Source organism: Ambystoma mexicanum, chromosome 11, assembly GCF_040938575.1.
Source record: "Ambystoma mexicanum isolate Mex_15411 chromosome 11, UKY_AmexF1_1, whole genome shotgun sequence".
Lineage (NCBI taxonomy): Eukaryota > Metazoa > Chordata > Amphibia > Caudata > Ambystomatidae > Ambystoma > Ambystoma mexicanum.
Window position 1 is genome coordinate 190736839 of NC_090934.1, and position 21794 is coordinate 190758632.

Genomic DNA, 21794 nt, shown 5'->3' on the forward strand with positions numbered 1-21794 from the left:
AGTTCTTCCCTCAGGCCCCGGCGAAAGATGGTATAATGGGCGTCCTCCTGCCAACAAGCATCTGCAGCCACCCGCTTAAAGCGGGATATGTATGACAAAAGGTCAGAAGTACCCTGGCGGATGTCCAACAATTGTTCACTGGCTACTACGGCAGTCTCTTGCCTTTCGAAAGCCAATTTGAATTGGGCTGTAAACTCGGGATAATCTTGCAGTAAAGGACTAGCACCGGTTACCAGAGGAGTTGCCCAAGATAGGGCATGGCCCGTTAAATTGGAGACCAGAAAACCTATGCGGGCTTGATCTGAGGCATAGGTCTGGGGTCTGAAGGTGTAGTGGATAATGCAGGCTTCCATAAATTCCTTGAATTCATTGGGTGAACCATCAAATTTGCCACAGGATAAGGGCATGGAAGGAAGGTCACTCCGGGACTGTTCAAAGCGGTCGACCCTTTGCCGATTTGCGTATTTTCGGCCGTGACAGCCTGTAATTCCTGTGTGATGTTATGCACAGCTTTAAGAAGCTCCTGAACCTGTTCTGGGGTAGCCATTGATATGTCCTTGTGGCGTTGCAAACTGTCATGCACTGCTGTTAGAGGTGGGTTTTCGACAAGATCAATGTTCACCTCCCCTTCCTCCTCACCTGAATCCTCTGAGGAGATCTTTCGCCGGGTGAGCTTCTTCTTTGATTTCTTCTTTGAGAAGAGATAGGGTTGTCCTCGGTAAGAAGCCACCCTGATTCCCTGTTAAACAGGGAAGCATTGGACTCCCTTCCCGTGGAGACCAAATGGAACTGAAAAAAGCAGCAGCTTAAAAAAACCTCTCAGTAGTGGCAGTGGTAGCAGACTTCCGGGTGCTTATACTAGTCCAGAACTGGATGGAAGGAGATCCGTAGCGCACAGTGGAGGTTCAGAAGGTAGTAGCAGAGATGAAAGGTCCTGGGCTTGAGGCTGAAGGGTGGAGGCTATACAGATGCCAACGCCTGGGATGGAAACGGGCGTGGATAAAGAGCGGAGTCCAGCAATCAGGCCAGGTACATGCAGAGTACGAAGGGAGGCAGGAGACAGACTGCCGGGGCGGAAAGGAAGAGAACCTGGAAGGAAGAGCACAGAGCGGGAAGGAAAGGAGAGCGAAGCAGCGAGGGGAAAAGTGAGGAAAGGGAAGCGGATGAGGCAAGGAAAAGGACCCGAGTAGCGAGATGCTCGGGTAGCAGGAGAGGGAGCAGGCAGCGAGGCAAGGCAAGGCAGGCAGAGAAAGTGCGAGGAGAAAAAACACAGCAACAAAGTGAAAGTGACCAAGTGGCAACGCGCCGAACCCAGAGATAGGCGGGGCTAAATACTGAACCGGCGCTAAGGAGCAAAAAGACTAGACCGATGGACCAGGAAGTGAGAAACAAACCTGGAACAATCTAATGGCACCGCCAATGCCAAGAGTTCCATAACTGCCAGCAGCCACCGGGAGACGGCGGCGTGACATAGCATTAAAGTTAAGCACTCCCCCTGCAACACTCACCCCAAACATCAGCTAACTTAATTCCCTTTTGATGGAAGGCAGTGGCAAGGAGTAAGGATAGTGAGAGAAAAATCGAATTTAGAATACCATCCACCACCCACGATGGGAAGTCAGAAAAGAAAATGAAAACCAGATTTTTGATCAAAGTGGCAGAATCGGATTTGCTTGATTGCTCGCACAGCAGCTCACAACCGCGGTGGGACAGCTAGAAAGGAAATTCGTGTTGCTACACTTAAGGAGATAGAGAAGCTTATAGACAACTAATCAGCACATCACAGCAACGTGGAAACAAGGTAGGAAAATAGTTTTTGGGGAAGAAAGCAAATGCAAAAGTAAAAGACACACGGCAATGGAATTTCTTTTTTTACATGGAATTTGAGATGACAGGCAGTTAAGGATGGGGCTGAGCTGTCAAAATCAGAAATCAGTTTCAAGGACAAAGGCACACAACGGATGTGATTCTAACAGAAAGGGGTTGTTCTCAATGGGACCACGGTTTGGGTTTTTCAATGGGAAAGATACAAATCGGAATTCATAGGAAAGCACAATACACAGGCAGATATGGTTTTTGGAACACAAAGACTAGTTCTGTTGCGGCTATACTTTAATGGCTATAATTATTAAAGAAAGGCACTTGGCATGAGGTGGTTAATTTCAAATTTCAACCAACTCACACGTGAATCCCTTTATAGGGGAATTAATTGATTTACTTGAAAATAATGCTAAAGATTTATACAGACTACTGAAAGATTTCTCAAAGGAATATGCTAACATGCACAGGCTAACACAGATTCTTCTATGGAAAAGTGAATGAATTATACTGGCAATTTCGAACTTTCAATGGGATTTTCAATGGGATGCAAGATTCAAAAGAGAGGGGTATGCAGTTTGGGACTGGGGTTATTTGCTACTTAAAATGTAAGCGTGGGTTTGGGATTCTGGAAAGCCATCAATGTCTCTGGTAACTCTGGACAGCTTGGGCAATGGATCTGGTCACTGCACTCTCCTGGGTGGGATTCTGGAAAGCTAGGCCAGGGTCTGTTCACTGAAATGTCCTGGTTGGGGTCAGCTACCTCCTCTCCGATCTCCCACGGATTCTTGTGTATGTCTGGATCTGGAAACTGTGTATTTTGCTGTGGATGGATGGATTGTCCCTTGTGTCTCTCTGTGTCGCCCTTTTATAGCCCAAAAGACAGCGTTCATTTTACAGTCTGGGGGGAAGTACTCTGGAATTACTCCTATCTTGGGATAGGACAGTCTGTCATTCCTCCCTCTGCCCCCTGGGCCTATTGGTTGAGGGGAGAGAGCATCATTTGTTTGTTTGTATTTATGACACTTCTTTGTTTCTTATGTCCACTTTTCAGCAAAAATGGGTTATGGATCATAACTCCAAACATATAATAGCCACCGCCATAACAAGTGAATAGACGGTTTCAGTGGGCCATAGAGAATTAGACAGTCCGATCGCCAACTCTGTGCGAGGTAGCGTGGCCCCTTGGCACCTTTTGGTCATTTTCATAAAATGCATAATAGTTATCACTCTGCAAATGATCAAGCATATTCATAATGTACATCTCCATCTTCCCACCGCTTGTCATATTTGTCCCATTTTAAAATCAGTCATAAACGAGTCTTGACTGGCCATTTCATTCACAAGGTCCTGGAAACATGCACTTAGTCTCTGAAAATCTGCCTGGAAATCACATGGAAAAATATAATAAAGCAACATTATTTCTTATTCTGAGTGCTGGGGAAAAATGCCAAAAATGCATCACTATTTTAATGTCAATTTGGTGGATCTGTCACATACGGGAGGGCAGTGCCTCAATGCTTGCTACAAATGTGCCAGGAAGACAAAAGCACAGCTGTTTTTATGGCACAGTTTAAATGTGGTTTTTAGATGAAGGGGATTTCTGCTTAGGGCCTTACATGCACCCCACAACATGTGCTGTTCCCCAGGGTTCTACACTGTCACCTTAGCTTTTCAAAGTCTACTTTCCCCTTTGGCCCACCTGATCTCTACCGTCTCCTCTAACTTTCAGTGTTATGAGGCTCCCCTCAGCCCCCTCTCCTCTATCGCTCAACCCTTATTGTCTATCTGTAATTCAAGTCGGATGCACCTCCAAAGATCTCTGCCTTAAAGCCCGTAAAACAGAGATCCTTCTCATTGGGACACCTGCCCCTGCTTTCCCTCTCACTCTAGCTGCCTCCTTGGGCCCTCTTCCTTCGCCTTCCTGTAAGGCAAAAAACCTTGGTGTCATCTTTCACTCCAGTCTCTCCTTCTCTCCCCACATCACAAACGTTTCCAAGAAGGCGCACTACCAGCTACACCTCCTCAGAGGTATTCTGCCTTTTCTCACTTTCCCCCAAAAGCTCACTGTCTCCAGAGCCCTGGTTCTCTCTAGGCTGGACTATTGCTACAGCCTCTTTCTCAATCTGCCTTCCTCTACACTCCGCCCACTGCAACTAATTCAGAACAGGACTGCAAGACTTATCTTTGGCCACAAGCCCAGGGACCATATTTCTCCAGCCCTGAAATCTCTCCACTGCCTCCCGGTGGCTGCAAGGATCAACTTCAAGACCCTCTGCATCATCCACAAGACTTTCTGGGGCCAGGGCCCGCACTACATCTAACTCTCTCTTCCAAAATACCTTCCTTCTTGAGCCCTTCTCTCTGCTTCCTCCACCTCTCTGGGGGTCAGACTGTGAGGAATTCGACCATTCACACAGTGAGAATGCGCTCACCTGGGTTTTTTGATTTTTGATAATAAGAATGAATTATAGGAGATCAACCTCCGAGAAATGTGTGAGGCCATTCTGCACACATTTCATCTCCTTCCCACACAAAACGTATAGTCACGTGTACTCCAGGAAGGCACAGCCTACAGGCACCACCTTCCCCTATCATATTCAGCTGGAATGTGACAGCCACGGGTACATCAAAGCATCTCAAGAATCTCAAGCGGGGGAAGGCACACCTTCCTCCAGCCACGGGCAGCCTAATTTCAACATCAAAGGCTTCATGGGTCTGCCTTCCTGTGGTGTTCATTCGGCTGGTGGCAGTGCAAACTAATGAGAGATAATTGAAGGAAGCCTGGAGGAGAGGCTTGGTTGCCGAACAAGACAACAGGAAGGTAGGGCTAACACTCCTTTGGTATGCAATGTGTCAGCTTGAAGCTAGTTCCCACCTCTCTGTATGAAAGTCAGTGAATGGCCTGCCTGGGTCCAGCAGTTACTGCAGGTGTCCCTGCAGAGCAGAACCCTTTCAGAGCTACGAAGGATGTGATTTAGGGGAGACAGGAAGTCTGCTTCCATCACAAACTTCAAGGGAGACCTGTGCTCTAATCAAGAGTCACAGAGGGCTCAATTAACCGGAGAGACACTTTGATCTACAACAGACAGGAAGATGGGTGGGACTTGGGTATATGTTGTCACACCTTGTTTGTCCTGTTGCAGAGCATGACTTCGAAAAGAGTAAGAAGATGGACTCATTTTGGCCCTGGCTGAAGGTACAGTCTACCTTACATCTTCCGCCAGTAAAGGAAGGCCAGGAGTTCCAAGAGGGAAGCAAGATCCCTCCCTTAAGCATCTCCCAGTGAACAGACGGAGATACCGGATTCAAAGGACACGTCCAGCAGCTTGAGAACCAGTACCCAGCCAGCACATTGCATGCCCTGCTAGGCCATCACCTCCCATCACGGCAAGGTTTGTATTTAGCCTGTGGTATAACTAACAGGTTTGCAGAGCGCAAGGTTCTCTTAGGGATGAGAGGGCAAGGCCATGCCCTTAAGACCATGCAAACATCTCGAAGACAATATGGTCATGAACCCGGAGCCAGTGGAAAGTGCAACACTGTGGAAAATCAGACCCTGATTCTTGAGTCTGAAAACCAGACAGACTGGTGTATACTGGACAGGCTACATGTGGTGGGCTTGCGCTCAATGTAGAGTAACATGGAGTTTATCAGGGAACCATCATACACTGATAACGTTTATATGTAATAAACAAGAGTGCCATTCTTAAGTGCTGAAGCTAGAAGAACAAGCTCTTTACCACAGTGCCAATCTGAGAACCCAGGCTCAGAGTTGTGGAGCAGACAGGCCTGCTTTTTGCCGAAGAAGACTCACCAGCCTGTGGTGTGAAGAATGTGAGTTAACATTGTAATAGGGTCTCTCTAACATTGACGCGCTGCTCCATCTTAAACATTGCATTGAAATGCATTTGACTGGATGAACACTGATGAGAAAGACAGGAGGAAATTGTTCATTTTCTTATGTTATGTTGGCTGCTTGTATAACATTAAAACTACCCTGAAAAAGTTTTAAAGCTCCGAGGGTAAAGATGAAAGAGGTAAGATGGTTGTGATAGGTTATTTATTTAGTTATAACGCACTTAATACCCAGAGGTTTCTAAGCGCGGACCCGGGGATCAAACCTGTGTTGCTCCGTCTGGTTTTGCTTCCAAGGCGAGCACGTTGCCACTGAGCTATCCTCCCGTTGTGGGAAAGTAAGTGGGGGAAGGAGAACGAAAGGAACGGAAAACACATGCACCCCCATTTTAAATGGGCCAGAGTGGGAAATGGAAACGTGAAAGCGAGGCCCAATGCCTTTATGGCTCCCTTTCCTGCTCATTTCAGTCCTTTTGTCTTACTGTTCTGACTCCCCCAGTGGGTCCCAGTCGCCAGGCTGTTACTTCCCTGCCTATCTCTCCTACCACCTGTATTGCAAGGCTTTTACGCCTCTCTTTCCCGCTCATTTCAGAGCTTTCCTCTTACTGTTCTGACTCCCCCAGTGGGTCCCAGTCGCCGGGCTGTCACTTCCCTGCCTATCTTTCCTATCACCTGTGTTGCAAGGCTCCTCCTGTCCAGGCATTACACTGCGTTTATGCTCTTTCTGGATCAATTCAGTAGCTAATTAACAAAGAGGGAAATGTAGAAATCTGCAAAGAGCCTCAGAATTCCTAATGAACTGTGATGCCGCAGCCTTTTGTTTGTGAGGTTCTGACAGTACTTTAGAAGATACAGCAAATCCTATGTAGTGGTAAAACATTCTGCCATTTTCAATTGCTACCTACAGCATCATTATATTTCCTATTTGGCTGATATAAAGCACATTATATCATATACAGAAGTGAAAGGATCATTTAAAATATTCATGTCCGGTACATTTTCTAAGAAACAATACTTAATAGCGGAAGCTATAATATGTTAATGTTTATGTAATTTAAAGACCATTAAATATATCCAAGAAAATCCACATTCTTATTTTCAGCAGACACACACTACTCCATGCTCTATGATGCCATTCCAAACACAGCAAGGTGTTGGGACCGGTCATTAGTGTTTCCCCTGTGCTGGATTCACATGCTCCATTTAAGTCAAAGCAAGACCTTTTTGCTGCAACCATCTTTTCAAAGCAAATGAGCTTGAAGAGGGCACACATGTGTTACTCTGTGTATTGCGCTGTCTGCAAATAACCTCTTTCCCGTTCTCTGATGTCTGGGATGGTTGGCTGCCTCTGCATCTTGAAGTGTGTTTGGAATTGAATCGTGGGTTAGGGCAACATGATATAAGAACCCAGTAATGTGTTATGGCTCCTTCTCTGAGAGCCAAGGGTACAACAAAACAAATACATTTCCAGATATATTTATTTAGACAACCAAACATGCTAGTTGAAAAGAATGGGAGAGGTGCACAGTGCAATGCCCTTACCGAAAACGTAGTTCCGCACCATCCATTCTGTAGCGGGACTTGCTTAAATAGTATACGTTCATTATTCACGATATCTACATAGCTAGGGCCTGAACACTCCGTACGATTATTTTCTAGAAGATGCATGTTTGAAGCGCTATACTGAAACCTCTCCAGGAGGCACTTGCTGATGGAGACTGTCATTACATCACCGCGACAGTCCACAGTTGGAGCGATCCGACTGCGATCTGAAAGAGACAATCACATATTAGGAATAGCTCTATAATGCAGCTGCAGCTGTTAACATTACATCTATATTGCAAGACAGTCCTCTCCCATTAGACCTATCCCCACGCAGAGACACCCATCAACGAAAAGCACAATTAGGTTTCATTGCTTCCTCAGTAAGTATGTCTTTTGTCAGAGAGGGTGTTCCTGAAGTCAGTGTAAGCAATGGCTTCCCAAGAGAGGACCCCCCAGATAGAGGGTGCATGGGAATGCCCCACTCCCCCTCTGTGACACAGGGAGCGCATATGAGGAGGTGACATCGCATAAGCTACATGCTGTCTGGGATAGCAATATACAATCTTGCTTAGACTGTAGATGTTTAAACATAGGCCATTATGGAATCAGGCTGAAGACTTAAGATTACATCCACACAAATCTGTCAACGAGAATTGAGAACACGTAATACATGTAACCGCAATAATCATGTTTCACGCACCTTTAGTACCAGTGGGGTGAAGGGGGGGTATTTTGCTCAGCCCTCCACATATGATCTTCCATTGCAGCACAATGCACAGCTTTTGGGAGAAAGTTGGGAGTCTACAACAATACTCTTCAGTCTATTCTTTAACATATTTAGTGTTGATAAACCTATGATCAGTTATTACGAAAAGGGGCAATTATTTTATGCCATTGTCATTGCACATTTACAGATGATCACATTTTGAATTTAAGGTCATGTAAAGAGGCCATGAAGAGCGCCCATTTGCTAATTTAGCAGCCCTTGGTGTATGGATAAGGAATAAAGGGTGAGATGGAAAAGGGTAACTGGGAGGACTGGGAGAGGCAGGTGCGAAACCTGAAGTTTTGATGAGCTCAGACAAAAAGTACCCAATTCCTCTGTGCCAGTAAGATGCCACCTGGTTTGTGTTGGCGGCACTTGGTTGTATGTTATGTCCCAAGGGGATCACTAAAAATCAATTGGCAGCGAAGGCTGGGCTAGCAGGAGAGCCACTTGTCCACATATTACGGTCCATGCAGTGCGATCCAAGAGGCTCTACCGTGGTTAGGGAGGTGAGGTAGTGCTAGAGTACGTACTATCGTGCTATGCAGGTGGGGGGTCAGGGTATGCCGTGGAGAGGGGATAGTACATTTTAAGTAGGTGGAGGGTGAGGTAGGCTCTTGAATTCTATTGTTTGGAGTTCAAGACTAGGCTGAACCTTTCGGGGTTCCACTTTGCCATCAGGCTGTAAGCAGGGTCCATGAGTGTTTGTATCAGTCAGGATAAAGGTTCTTGTTTTGCTCTGTTCCATGTTATGGTGATTGTTGGATGATTTGGTTTAGGAGGCACTTAAGTAATCTTGTTGCTGCGGTCGACAAGTTAAACTGTAATGGTAAGAATAAGTGAAGATGTTCTAGGTTTATATATATAAATCGTCAGATAAGGTATTATGTATCGAAGATTATGGTATTCTAGTTGCCTCCTTGAAAAGCAAGACATAGTTTTGGTAGCTTGTGATACCACAGAAGTAAAGAAAACAAATAAAAATGTGAGTGGCTATTTGACTAGGTTGAACTTTATAGATTGCTATTCACACCACACATCTCAAAACCAATCCAGCCTCATGTACAGCGATCAGAACAGCTCGAGCATGTCATGGTAAGGGTTCCATCTCTGATGAAATACAAAGGCAAAAATCCAAACACTGCCCGACTTCAGCCAGGCATGCACAGCACTGAAATTAACTCACCAGGTTCAGGGCTGGCGACCACAACCGGCAGAACAGAGCAAGTGCACTCAAAAAGAAGAGGAACCCCAGAGATCCAGACTCTGAAGAAAGTGTGAGGAACAACATCTTGATGATGTCACAGTCATCAGCACCGAGAACAGACTAGTGAAGTTCTGTGCGGTGCCAGAGCCAAAAGGTAAGATGTTGTGTTGTTGATTTAAACACACAATTAGCACACGCCTATCAAATACACACGTTCTAATGGTGATATAACCCTCGGGTGGGTGAACTGACTGCTGCCGGTAACGTCACGCCAACAGCATTAAGAGGCCTTCGCTTTGTTTGGGCCATTTGAGCGTTGGGCTGTTCCCAGCAGAGTTGGCCCGCATTTGAGGGTCATATCCCCTCATTAAACAGTAGAAGAAAGGGAGGACGGTGAAGGGAGGACCTTTTCCCCTGGTGAGAGAGAGTGAAATACATGTTCTTTTCCTTAAGATCTTCAAGTGAAACGAAAGTTAAGCTAAAATAAAAATAAAACACAATTTAAGCTGCTTTGAGTGCGTTGGAGTTGCTTTGTGACCCGGAGGGTTATGCCACACAACTATATGCAATATCAAGCCTTTACCTGCTGGACAGGGTCCAGGTAGCAAGGCTCGCTTCACCACGATGACAGCATCTAATGTGGCTTGGTCTTGCCGAGCTATGCCATAGGCAACCACCAGGCTTATAGGCACTCTCCCTCAAGGTGGAATAAAGGGATACCTTGTCCCAAACATCATGAAGCACTAAGTATCTTTGCCTGAATGGGAAGTGTTCCATGCTCAGTCTTCTTAATATCTGCGAAATGCTCCCCAGTTATAGATGGCAAATTGTCGACTAAACACTTCCAAGGAAACTGGATTAGCACAAACAAAATAGTCACCGACTGAATATGGGGGTTGCAATAACAAATGTTTTCTTAAAATTCCTCCTTTTTAAAAAAAATACTACCTAATTATGAGTTGGGATCCCATGGCATATTTACTTCATGCAATATTTCATAATTACCAGACGCAAAAACTATCTCACGCAATCCAAACTCATAATTACGTAGTATTCATAAAGCAAGCAGTATATGAAATACCACGTGGTTTTACCATTGTCAGGAAGCCTTACATGTAATGACATTTCATTCGGCCATAGCTGGGCAGAGTTCCATTTCACACCTCTCACTTTTATGCCACAGGTTCAACACCATGTTTCATTCATTCAAAGGGCGCTGACCCAAACAAACTCAAAATGAAAGGAAAATAGTCAGAACCAGACCTATAATGGGGATTTATATCATGATGTGCACTCAGATACATGTTGCAACCATTCTTCATTATGACCTTACGTCAGACGTATCTATGTTACTTTTGTGGTCACCACCATCGCGCCATGCCTCTTCAGTGGTCTTGACATGAGAGTAGTTACACTCTCAGTACCGGAGATCTTTACACATCGCACAAACTTTAAGCCGAATCACAGCAAACTAATGCAAGCAATGTCACCATCTCGCCACAAACAAAAGAAAAAAATGAAAATATCTTGGGGAACACAACTGTGTACTGACCAGTGCTGTCAACAGTGAGGGTTTACCGAAAAGCCACTCCGAAGACTACAATTTTTTTTAAATGTCCTTTCCTTAAGACTATCAGGGCAGGAGTACTACAAAAGGCCCCATTTTGCAAAGCCTAGCTGAGTGAGGGTCTGGCAGTCACCTCTATGTGTGCCCTTACTGATACCTATGAAAACAGGAGTGCGTGAGGCTGGCCTCCACTGGTTGGGAGGCCCCCAACCAGTGAATGTTGTATTGGTTATGACTGGAAAGCTGGCGTAACCCATAGTTGTCTGTATTTATATATAACTAAAAGACCCTGAGACATTCTTTAGTCGACAACCTGGAACTGCTCCTGGAGCAGCTGGAATAAGAGACAATGTTGAGGTTCCTATTGGAAGCCCTGTTATTGATCCTCCGAAATGGGACGCACTGCTAATTTTCGACCAGAAACAATCTCCCTAAGGTTATCCCATCCCTGGATCCAGTGGGCACAGTCAGATCTTGATCCTCTGCATGCTTTTTGTGCATTCCGGAAGCTCCTGGAACATGTGCATCACCGGCACTGGGACTGGCCTCCGCAACCTTGTCTCTTTCTGTCTCACTTAAGCAGCCTGGTAGACATCTTGCGGTCTTGTGAGTCCTAATCCATCTCTGGTTCCTCATTTCAGTAAATGGGGGAATTCACCTGTAGACAATATCCCTAGGTACTGCTACAGTGAATCTGTCTGCACCCGACTTGAAGAGTCATTTCTGCACTCTTCCGACCAAGGGCCTCTTTGTTGACCCTTGATCAGGATGTCCTCTGGTGGGGTCCTTACACCCGGCTGAAGAGTGCGTCCTCTGCTCCCCCATTTACAAATGGTAGCTTAATTGTGTTCCCCTATAACTAGGTGCTTCCTATTGACTTTGCCCAGTTTGTTCCCCAAAATCAAACTTTCAAATGCTCTAAAACTCTCCTAAAGTATCTCAAAGGCTTACTTGTTTGTTTATTTTGTTGATGTCCTCTATGGCCACCTTACTTTTTTAATAGTCCTTTTCTGCTTGGACATTACTGCTTCGTGCGCTTATGTGAGTTAATTCGTGACTCCTCTAGCAGCTAGGCCTGTGAAAGTCAGGAATAACTTAAAGGACCCCCTGGCCACTACTAGGGGCTGCTCGTACACCCTCACTACAGGACCCTTGGAGAATTTACATGATCACAGATTTATATCATGTACTCGGGGTCAACTTACTTCCATTCACTTCCATGAATTGGTTACATGTTGCCTTTTCCCATTCTTCCATGTTTATGTTCTGTTTGGTTTATCTCGCACACATTGCCTGGCAGTCACGGAGCAAGGGTGGCAGGGGTGGCAGGGGTGGCAGTGGAAAGCATGCATATGCCTGGGCTGTGGGCAGCAGCAGCCACACACAGGCTGACAAGCATCCTAACATTCCTGAGGGATAAGGACGAAGCACTGGGCTGCAATGAAACATGGATGCAAATAGCAAGCCTAACCATGCCTCTGTGTTGCACAGTGACATGGCTGAGACACGGGCTGAGGAACGAGGTCTCCCCAGAGAGTTGCACTGGATGGGGGATGCTGCTGTCACTTGCCCCGATTGGCCTCCCTTCGGGCAATGGGTGTGCAGCATATACATTCAGATGACAAGCTCTTTGAAGCAAGCCACAACCCGCTCACTGGCCATGAGTTCTTTATCCTGCTGTGAAAAAGAATATCGTTAAAAAGGGAATGGATTTATGCATCACAGGCGGGAATGCAACTTTGTCATCTGCCTGGAATTAGGAAGAGCTATTGGAAGAGTTGTGATGTTGAGTTTAAAGACGTTTTAGGAAATGTTATTAGTATTTGCTCTGCCACAGAACTTAAGAGAAGAGGAGTGGCAGCGACTGAAAGGAGGACCATGCTCAACTTTATATGCCACCTTTTAAACCTGCAGCATAAAACAGCCCATGGCAGCAACCATTAAAATGAAAGTGTAGAGAAGGGTGAGTCGCCTTGTGGACATGGTCTGTACATTTAGTTTGTATTGTGAAGGCTCCCTAGTTCAAAATATATTTTTACTTACCTTCAAATATACCGGTCTGGAATAAGAACTATGTTTTTACCCTCCATTTAAAAACCCTTCTGGCGATTGAGGTAGGTAATAGAATACAAAGACTATCCACAAGGTGTCAGATAGTTGGCGAGTTCCCAGTGATCCAGGCTATGGCCCTGAGTAGACAGTCAAGATTTAGCTTGAGAATACTAGGCGGCTCCAAACTTGCAGAGGCCTAGGTCTGTTTCATGCTGTATTTGCCATTGGGTTGTTGTTACCGCTTCAATATATCTTCTTTTATTGTATTCAATAGTAGGCTTGTATTGTTAGCTGTGTAGCTTCGGGTTAACACCATGCACGTTGCACATATTCAAATTAGGCTTTATCCTTGTTGCTGTCCATGTCGGCCTGAAAACCTAGGGACTTCATTTCTCTATTGTCCCGTCTGTTGCGCCGCTCCTGTACATCAGTTTTCTTCACCCAGCTGGCCTTTAAGACTTCTGTAGGTGCCAAGCACCTATGTGAAGCCTATCGGAGCCTGTCAGACCACAGCAGGTGCAGCAAGACACACAGGCGAGCTAGTCTTTCCTTAAAACTATAGCACGGTGTCTATCTCCTATCTACATCTAATTGCTGGCAGACCTGCATAATCTAATCCCATGCCTTAAGGCAACACCTAGACATTTTAGAGTCAGCCCTAAGGATCTATAACTAGGCTGTAATGACACGTGATTCTGCACGTGGGTGTGCCGCTTACCATAATCCTTTTTTTGGTATAATGAACAGCATACTTCAGTGGGTGCATTTGTAATAATGTTTATCAAAGGGAAACTACTATTAGCGCTTACATTTACTGACGGTTTGCACACTGCGATGCCATAGCCGGTTCGCTCATGGAACCTGTACCACACCATGCTTCAGGAAATCAAGATGGTAGCAGCTGGAGTACCCCACCTCACTAGTGGCCTTCATAAATATGTGTAACTTGGAGCTCCATCTAAAAATGTACCAGTTGGGCGTTAATAACCGTTCATTCTCTTGTCATGCCATTTGTGTTTTCAATCTTCTTATCCAAAAAGAATACACTAGTTGGCCATTGAATAAAAATGGCTGCAAGACTACTCTGACAATTCCATATTCATGGCACTTTCTGATGGCTTTTCTATGATTAGTATTACTAGAGAATTGGCTAGAGGTGGTGGGACACCTAATTTTCAACTCTGCTGGAACAGCAATGTTTTAGCACCTACATTGGAAGATAAAACATTAGATATAATTAAAAACTGGAAGCCACCTAATTATCCAAGAGATCACTGCAATTCTGTGGCAGAAGAAGTGTGCACACAGGTTATGAACCCCCTCAGTAGCTTCATTCAGAGACTGTAATGTTCCTGACATTATTAAGCAGGGATGGATTACTCACCTAATTAAGAAACCGTAGTTGGATCCCATGATATGTTCTGAATATAGACCTATCACCAATGCTGATTATAAACCTATTACCAATGTCCCTTTTGTCACTGCAAAACAATTGCAAGAGCATGTGAAAAAGCATATTTTACTGGGCAGTTGAGGTTTACCCTTATTGTGGTACAGTAAAGGCTGTCATTGATAAGAGACAGATCATGAATGTTGGGGGCACTAAACTTGTCATGTTAGCGGATCCTTCTGCAACTTTCAATGTTCTTGACTATCTCCTTGTACTAGCATGCATGAGGGAGGTGGAAGGGGTGTTGTATAAGGTTGCCATGTGGATTGAGTCATTTGTGAACAAAAAAGTAACCTAGGCCAGAACTGAGACCCGTATCAGTGACTCTAACGGTAGAATGAGAAGTCTAGCAGGAGTTGTGCCTATCAACGCACCTTTTTAATGTGCATATCAAGCCCCATCATGACCTGCTTTTAACAGAGACAACTGTTTTCTTAATTATATAGATGACACCCATATTTCCTACTACATTGAGACTTGGTCAGAGGCCAGTTGGCTCATCCTAAATCAGTTTGCAAATGAGGTACCAGTTGTCTCCACCGAACATCAATAATAAGTTATCCATCTCTGGATTTCCCGTGTGCAAAGAAAGAAAGAAAGAAAGAAAGAAAGAAAGAAAGAAAGAAAGAAAGAAAGAAAGAAAGAAAGAAAGAAAGAAAGAAGGGAAGAAAGAAAGAAAGAGAGAGAGGGACTGCAGTAATGCCCATTTTATAAAAACATCATAGCAATCACTCCAGCGCCTTCAGAGTACAGAACGCTGCTGCTAGAAATATAATGGGAACTCCTAAGCCAAACCAAATATCTCTACGTGTTAAGAAAATTACACTGGCTTTTATAAAAGCTAGGGAGAATTGTTATAGTTTCTCATTCGGCACGTGTGCAATTTTTTATGTTGGGATTTACCCCATTGTCTTTTGCTGCGTTTGAAAAATGTAGTTCCACAAGGTTTGTGATTTTTATTTTTTCCAATCTTTTATTGTCTCAAATTCATCAATTGATGATATAACAGGTGGTGCCGACACGTGTTTCGACCTAACAGGTCTTTTTCTAGGCTACCGTTCATAATTTTTAATAACACTGGATTCGATACATATTTGGTGCCAATGTGGTCCCAAGATCGGGCATTCAGCATTCGTGATTGGGTGTATAGCATGTGACATTTGTGTTTGGACATATTATGTGTGGGTGATTTAATTCCCAGTGATCATGATATATATATACAGATTCATAGTGATTTGCAGATTGGTTCATACATTTTGCAGTCAAAAACAATTATCAATAGATAGTATTGAGTACATGTTAAGGGAGAGAAAAGAAGAGATTTCCGTAAGCTTGGTTGGCAATAGTCCTACTTGGTTTAGATTGTTTGGTAATGATTGGCAATGATTGACTCATTTGCAAGGGGTCTCACCTGGTAGTTAAGATAGAGGGATTTTCCAGGTTCCTGCTAGATTCAGGTAGGTCACTTAGTTACTGGGTAGTGGTAATAGCAAGGGCTCAGTCCGCCCAGTGCCTGGTTTAGCAGAGGTCAATACCGACGAATAAATAATTAAGGTAAACTAATGTGAATATTTAGTGCCCAAGGGCTGGGCTACTAGGAATAAATAAGAGACATGATTGCGTGGTTCAGTTCATGTATGGTATCAGTTGTTTTCATTGTGCGGTCCCGACAGTGGGGAAGTGCCCAGTTGGTTTCAGTTTTCAAGGTGATTTTTTTTTTCAAGGCGATTTCTTTTTTGGCAGAAATTAAAAACAAGTAATTTCAAAGCCAATATACAAACCTTCCTTGTACAGTATTGTAAACGGGAGTCTTTCGATTCTGTCTATTACTAATGTTATGCGTCTTTAAATATCAACTTGCAGACAATTTCTGGAACTTTTAAAATGTAATTGGATAACTATGGCCCAAGGATTTTACTGCATTCACGTCTACAAATGTAACATGGAATCTGCTTTAATATATTGCCTACATAGGAATATACAGGGGCCTGGAGTGGAGTATCTGGAGATATGAGACTGTGTAGACTGTGTAAGACACAGAAAGAATCTGTTAGACATATTCTAACAGTGTCGTCCTACACTCACTGAGCAATACTACACGGGATATAATTCACTGGTACAAGATATACAGAATATACAAGGTGATCAATTTTGGAGCTGGCTTGTGGGAGCGAGTTCACTTGTAATATCTAATGCTGCTCTGTTTGTCAGGAAAATGGCCCAACTAAAATAGACAATGGTCTCAATGATTGAATTGTATTTTAATGAGATGAATTACTATGGGAACTGCATAAGTATATAGTCTGATGTATTATTATAGCTGTTCCTTAACCTAAATGTTTTCTTTTATGCTGAAAGTAGCCTTTAAAGGATAAATTGATTAGATATTTTATATTTTAGATGTTTTATAATTGATTATTGGGTGCGTGTTAAGGTTGTAACTATTAACCAAATGCACAATACCAAAATAAAAAAAGAATCCTTGTACAGTACTGTAAATGGGAGTATTTCGATTATGTCTATTACTAATGTTATCTGTCTTTAAATATCAACTTTCAGATCATTTTTGGAACTTGTTAAATGTAATTGGCTATGTACAGCACAAGGATTTACTGAATTCACATCTACAAATGTAACATGGATTCAACAACTGGAAACACCAAAGCAATTGGCCTTGCCAATGCTTGATACATGTGCAGGTAAAATGGTCATGCAGCAGATTCACCCTTCTGTGTGGGTGCACCCCAAAGCTGCCACACTCGTTCATCAGGAGAGGTGGGGGCTGTACAGGGCAACTTTAGAAAAATATCTGTAAAGGTGGAAAAGGTGGCAAGCATAGTAGGATGATGCGGATATTAATTTCTGTACTGGCATCCAGGTTCATATACCCGTGCTCAACTCTATGAAATGTGGAAAGATACTGGGAACTGGGCAGACTGGTGATTCAAAGCCGGTCATCACATGCTATCTGCCTATTTATGGTTTGATTATGTTTCCGGATGTAGAACACCTGTTCCATTGCCTCATAGGAGACCCAGGGGATGTGGGTACAATCCAAATCACAAGACAGCTATGGCATAACACTGGCTTTGGATGCATTAAAACTGGTGGCACCCATTGTAAAGTCAATGTATTGCTGGTCATGAGGAAGCATTGGTAAGCATTATTTTTGAGTCAGAGAATCAACCACAAAGAGTTCTACCACATCTGGCACTGCTGTCTGCGCCTACTCATTGGCCCCCAGGGTCCACCCGGATTCTCCTGATTCAGTGCTTGAAGCTGTGCCAGATATGGTAACACGGGTGGTCGTGGGTGCCAATGTCTGTACAGCTTAATGGGGAGAATCCAAATAGATGCCTTGAAGGCATGCGAGCATGAATAGTGGATTTCAGTAATGGTAGCTGCCATAAAAATCATGGCCGCCATTGTAATAATTGATCCCTATGGTCTGAGTCTGATTTTAGCAGGGACATAACATACTGACAGAACTAGGGTTCAAGCCTCTCCAAAGGCATAAGCGTGCTTTCCAGTCTGCACGTGTAGTAACCCTGCTGGGAAACTCTGGTCTGGAATTCCCATCCCCTTATGATGCAGGAAACCATGGTAGCGTCAGAGTGATGACTGTAGGCTCCACTGCTGGTCAATGTCCATGGAATACGTTGGATGGGACAGTCATATCGCAGGTGGCATACAGGACCTTCAGGGGAAGGGTCAACATGTGCCTGGCTGGCACTTTTCAACGTCCTCCAGTATAAACTGCCCAGTTAATGAAATAGAGGGTGATGAGCAGATGACCAGTGAGTACTGCTGGGGAAGACTGGCACCTTGGGGCTGTGGCTCTCCCTTCCGTATGCCGTGCCACCAGTCTCCTTTCTTCCTTCAATGCTCTGTTAGTGTATTAGGGGGCTCAGTATAGTGGCCTTTGTAGCCTTTCCTGCTGATGGTGTACACTTGTCAATGAACATCCCCACATGTGTGATGGAGGTAAATCCCAGCGTATGTTGTGTGTTTATCTCATGTTGTTCAGCGAATACATGATGCAGGAGGGTGCATCTCATTTTCTGAAGTAATATTGAATTTTGTGCACGCTCCTAGTGATTTGATGTGGGTTAATCTCATTTTTCATTTATTTCTACATTCTTTACCACTTTGGAATGCTTATGATTTAGATAGTGTTTCAAAACATGCAGTCATCCGATTGACGCGTAATGCAGTACTAGGGTATACCTTTAGAGAAAGAACACTTTGGAATTGTTTTATTAATTACACACTGACATGAACCTAATGGCGTACACAGTTACAGTTTCTATGGAAATTGGATGCTGTGTTCATTTTAAAATCAAAATGCAGTGCTTATTAACGAACGGACAACGAGAAGACTGATAGCACTTACTTGCATGTAGATATGCCGTGTTGTTACACTGGCAAACTGCGTCGCCATCTGCATAACCGCATGTCTCCTTCCCAGTAACACATGCAGGGTCGCAGTTCAGTTCCTCTGAAAATGGAAAAAGGAGAAGGTTAGCAGAGTAGGGGATTGATGCTTTTGATGAAATGGGCACAAAAGCTTCACTGCAAAAGAACACGCAGCCGGATTACGAGTATGAAGTCAAAGGAAAACGTGCTATATTAAATGAACAAAACACCTAATTATGAGTCGGTATTGGATGGTATACATAGAAATGTTGTACAAGGAAATAACTTGTATTTATCGAATGCGTTACTTTCTATATACCACTTTCGCTATTACCCCATGCAATCCCATCTCATTAGTAAGTGATTTTTTTAAATGTGTATTTATATAGCGCTTGTGCCTAAGCGCTTTACATAGAACATATATACATACATTACCACCCCACTGAAGTTGGAAGCAATCACGTATCGACCTCGGAAAGATGAAAGGCTGATATGGCTTTGCCGGGATTCGAACTGCACCTCACACACAGACCACAGCAGTGAAGGCTCATCCCGCTGAGCTATCTTACCGCCTAACCATCCAGTATCATGCTCCTAAAGAGGCATAGTGGCGTGCGCGACGAATTGCTTCAAGAAGCTGTTACTTTCAAAGGAAACACTGCCCAGTGGGCTTCATGTGACACTCTGGGGGTGCAGCCTCACCATCGACCCGTTTATACACACACACCTGAATGGGCATATTTTCACAAGTCTACACAGATGTCAGTCGGATTAGGCAATTGTATCTTGAGTGTGTCATTCCAGCCCCATTCTTGAATTTCAAAGACATGTTTGCCATGAAAAACTATAATAATGTTCCCCATTTCTGCCTTCTAAGCAGTTCTTTTGGTACCCGTTACTTCACTCTGGTTTTAAGTCTTTCGCAATCAAATTAAACTATGTCTCCATACACCAGCTGCAGCGAGTGATTGGCTATTGCACAGCACATGTATTGATATATGTTTGATGTTATATAGTTCACAATCACCCGGGAAGCAATAGAGCAATGTAAAGCAAGGCCGGGTGCAGGGTTCATATTGAAAGATACTGACGTTGGCAAGACGTTGGCAATTAGAAGTGGAAAGATCAGATTCTATCCTGTCCAACTTAATTAGAAAAAGTAAATGTTGGATTCTTGGGGCTGCAAACGGCCATTTTATCTCTGCAAAGGAGAGTCATTTTTAACTCCCTGTTCAAATATGATAGCCATAAGGAGCACAAAGAAAAAGTAATGTCATTAGTCACATTGTAGTCACTCATCTAAACCATATAAATGTCAAATCCAAACACTAATTTCTAAAGGTAATTACAGGGATACATTTTACAAATAAACCAAATTAATAATTTCCCCAAAAATGCATTAGTCCCACCCAAGAACATTCCAATCTCCACCCAGCCCAAGCCCCGCCCCATCACCTGCCCCACCACCACATTCTGCTCACATGAAATCATTTTTATATTTTGGCTGATAGGTGACACCTGGTGACACCAAGTTAAGCCACAAACTCATGTTATGAGCAGGGACGTCCTTTCACCAAACTGCCAGGGCTAGCGGAAGTGACATCACACACCCGATGACATCCCCTGACCTTTGATCCAGATGGCATCAGTTCCTCTTTAACTCTGGTGACATCACGGAACAGTGGTTTGATCATAAATGTCCAATTTTTTAAATACCAAATAGGTACTAAAGAAGACAAGAATATTTTAGATACAAACCACATTTTAAGAAGAGTGCTGTCTTCACAGGCCATGGTAGGGACCATGATATGAAATGGTTAAACCCAATAGAATCAACATAGGCGGAGGCACTGCAATAGATATGCCATGCCAGCATGTATGGCCAGTTACTTCTATATTGCACCAAAATGCCAATCTAACCACATACTTACACCTATGCTTGCTTACTTTATTAAAGATGCCCAGAAAAATATACAATGAACCAGTAAGGAAAAGCCAAACTGGCTGCACCCAAATGCCACTGTAGCCAGGCAATTACACATATGATGCTTACTTCATCACAGATGCCCAGAAAAATATGCCATGACACAGTAAGAAATGGGTAGATTGGCTTTACAGAAATGCCAGCTGAGACAGGTAATACCACTTATAATGCTTACTTTATTGTAGATGACAGTAAAAATGTCATGCCACAGTAAGAAATGACTAGTCTGGCCATACCAAAAGTCCCGTCTAGCCACTAATAACACATATCAAGCCTGTTTTATCATGGATGACCATTACATTTTAGCACACACCCTCCTGCCCCACCATCCCCACACATCCCCTCTCCCTCACACTCTTCTCCTCCAAGCCACAAATTAATTTCCTCAGCCCGGAATTACCTCCACACCCCTCTTGCTCATCCCAGTACTTACCTATGAGCTAGGTGATTTATAGGCAAGTACTTAGAGGAGGAAGAGTAGGACTAGGAGTAATGAAGGTTACCAGAAAGTAATCCACGCATTAAATACATGCATGCACATTTACAGATGCACCCATTTACCATTCACTCACACACGCACACCCAGCCACCCATACATTGTACACTCACTCATTCACACACATTACATGATATATACACACACACACACTCACTCTTACAGACATATTCAGAAAAAAAATGGTATCTTTTTCCCGAATCCGCTGCTCGAGGAACTCTTCTGCAGGCCAGGTAGGCATCTAGCTCCAATGCTCTACGCACACAAGATCATGCGTAGAGCAGAGGAGCCAGAGGCAGCCATGGCCTGTCACTTTGACTTAAAAAAGAAAATATTTCAGTTAAAGTTTCAATATATTTATGAAGTCAGAGTGACTTCAAAAACAAATTATTTTTGTTAAGTCCGAGCCCATGGCTCACCCTGATATGGGGCAGGGGGTGCTGCTAAAGCTCAATGTAATGAGGGCTCTTGTCTGAGCCCGCTTTACTTCCTGTTTATCTCTGTAGCCCTTAGCCAGGGGTCACAGAGGCAGTGCCAGGTTTCACAGGGGTATTGCCAGGGGTTGGAGTTACGACCCCTGGCGAACCCCAAATGACGTTGTGGTTATGAGTAAAAACAAGAGAGGATGGCATGCT

The 21794-nt window shown here is 43.9% G+C and overlaps 1 protein-coding gene across 1 annotated transcript in view; it reads right to left on the reverse strand.

Annotated features, from left to right (window-relative positions):
- The window catches only part of LOC138503211 (uromodulin-like), a 298722-nt gene that overhangs the window by 136407 nt on the left and 140521 nt on the right, over positions 1–21794 (reverse strand). Inside the window, exons 4-5 of the mRNA XM_069622796.1 lie at positions 18657–18761; positions 7219–7445 (exon numbers count right to left, since the gene is read on the reverse strand). Coding sequence (XP_069478897.1) covers positions 7219–7445; positions 18657–18761 — 332 coding nt within the window. The remainder of the gene's footprint in view (positions 1–7218; positions 7446–18656; positions 18762–21794) is intronic.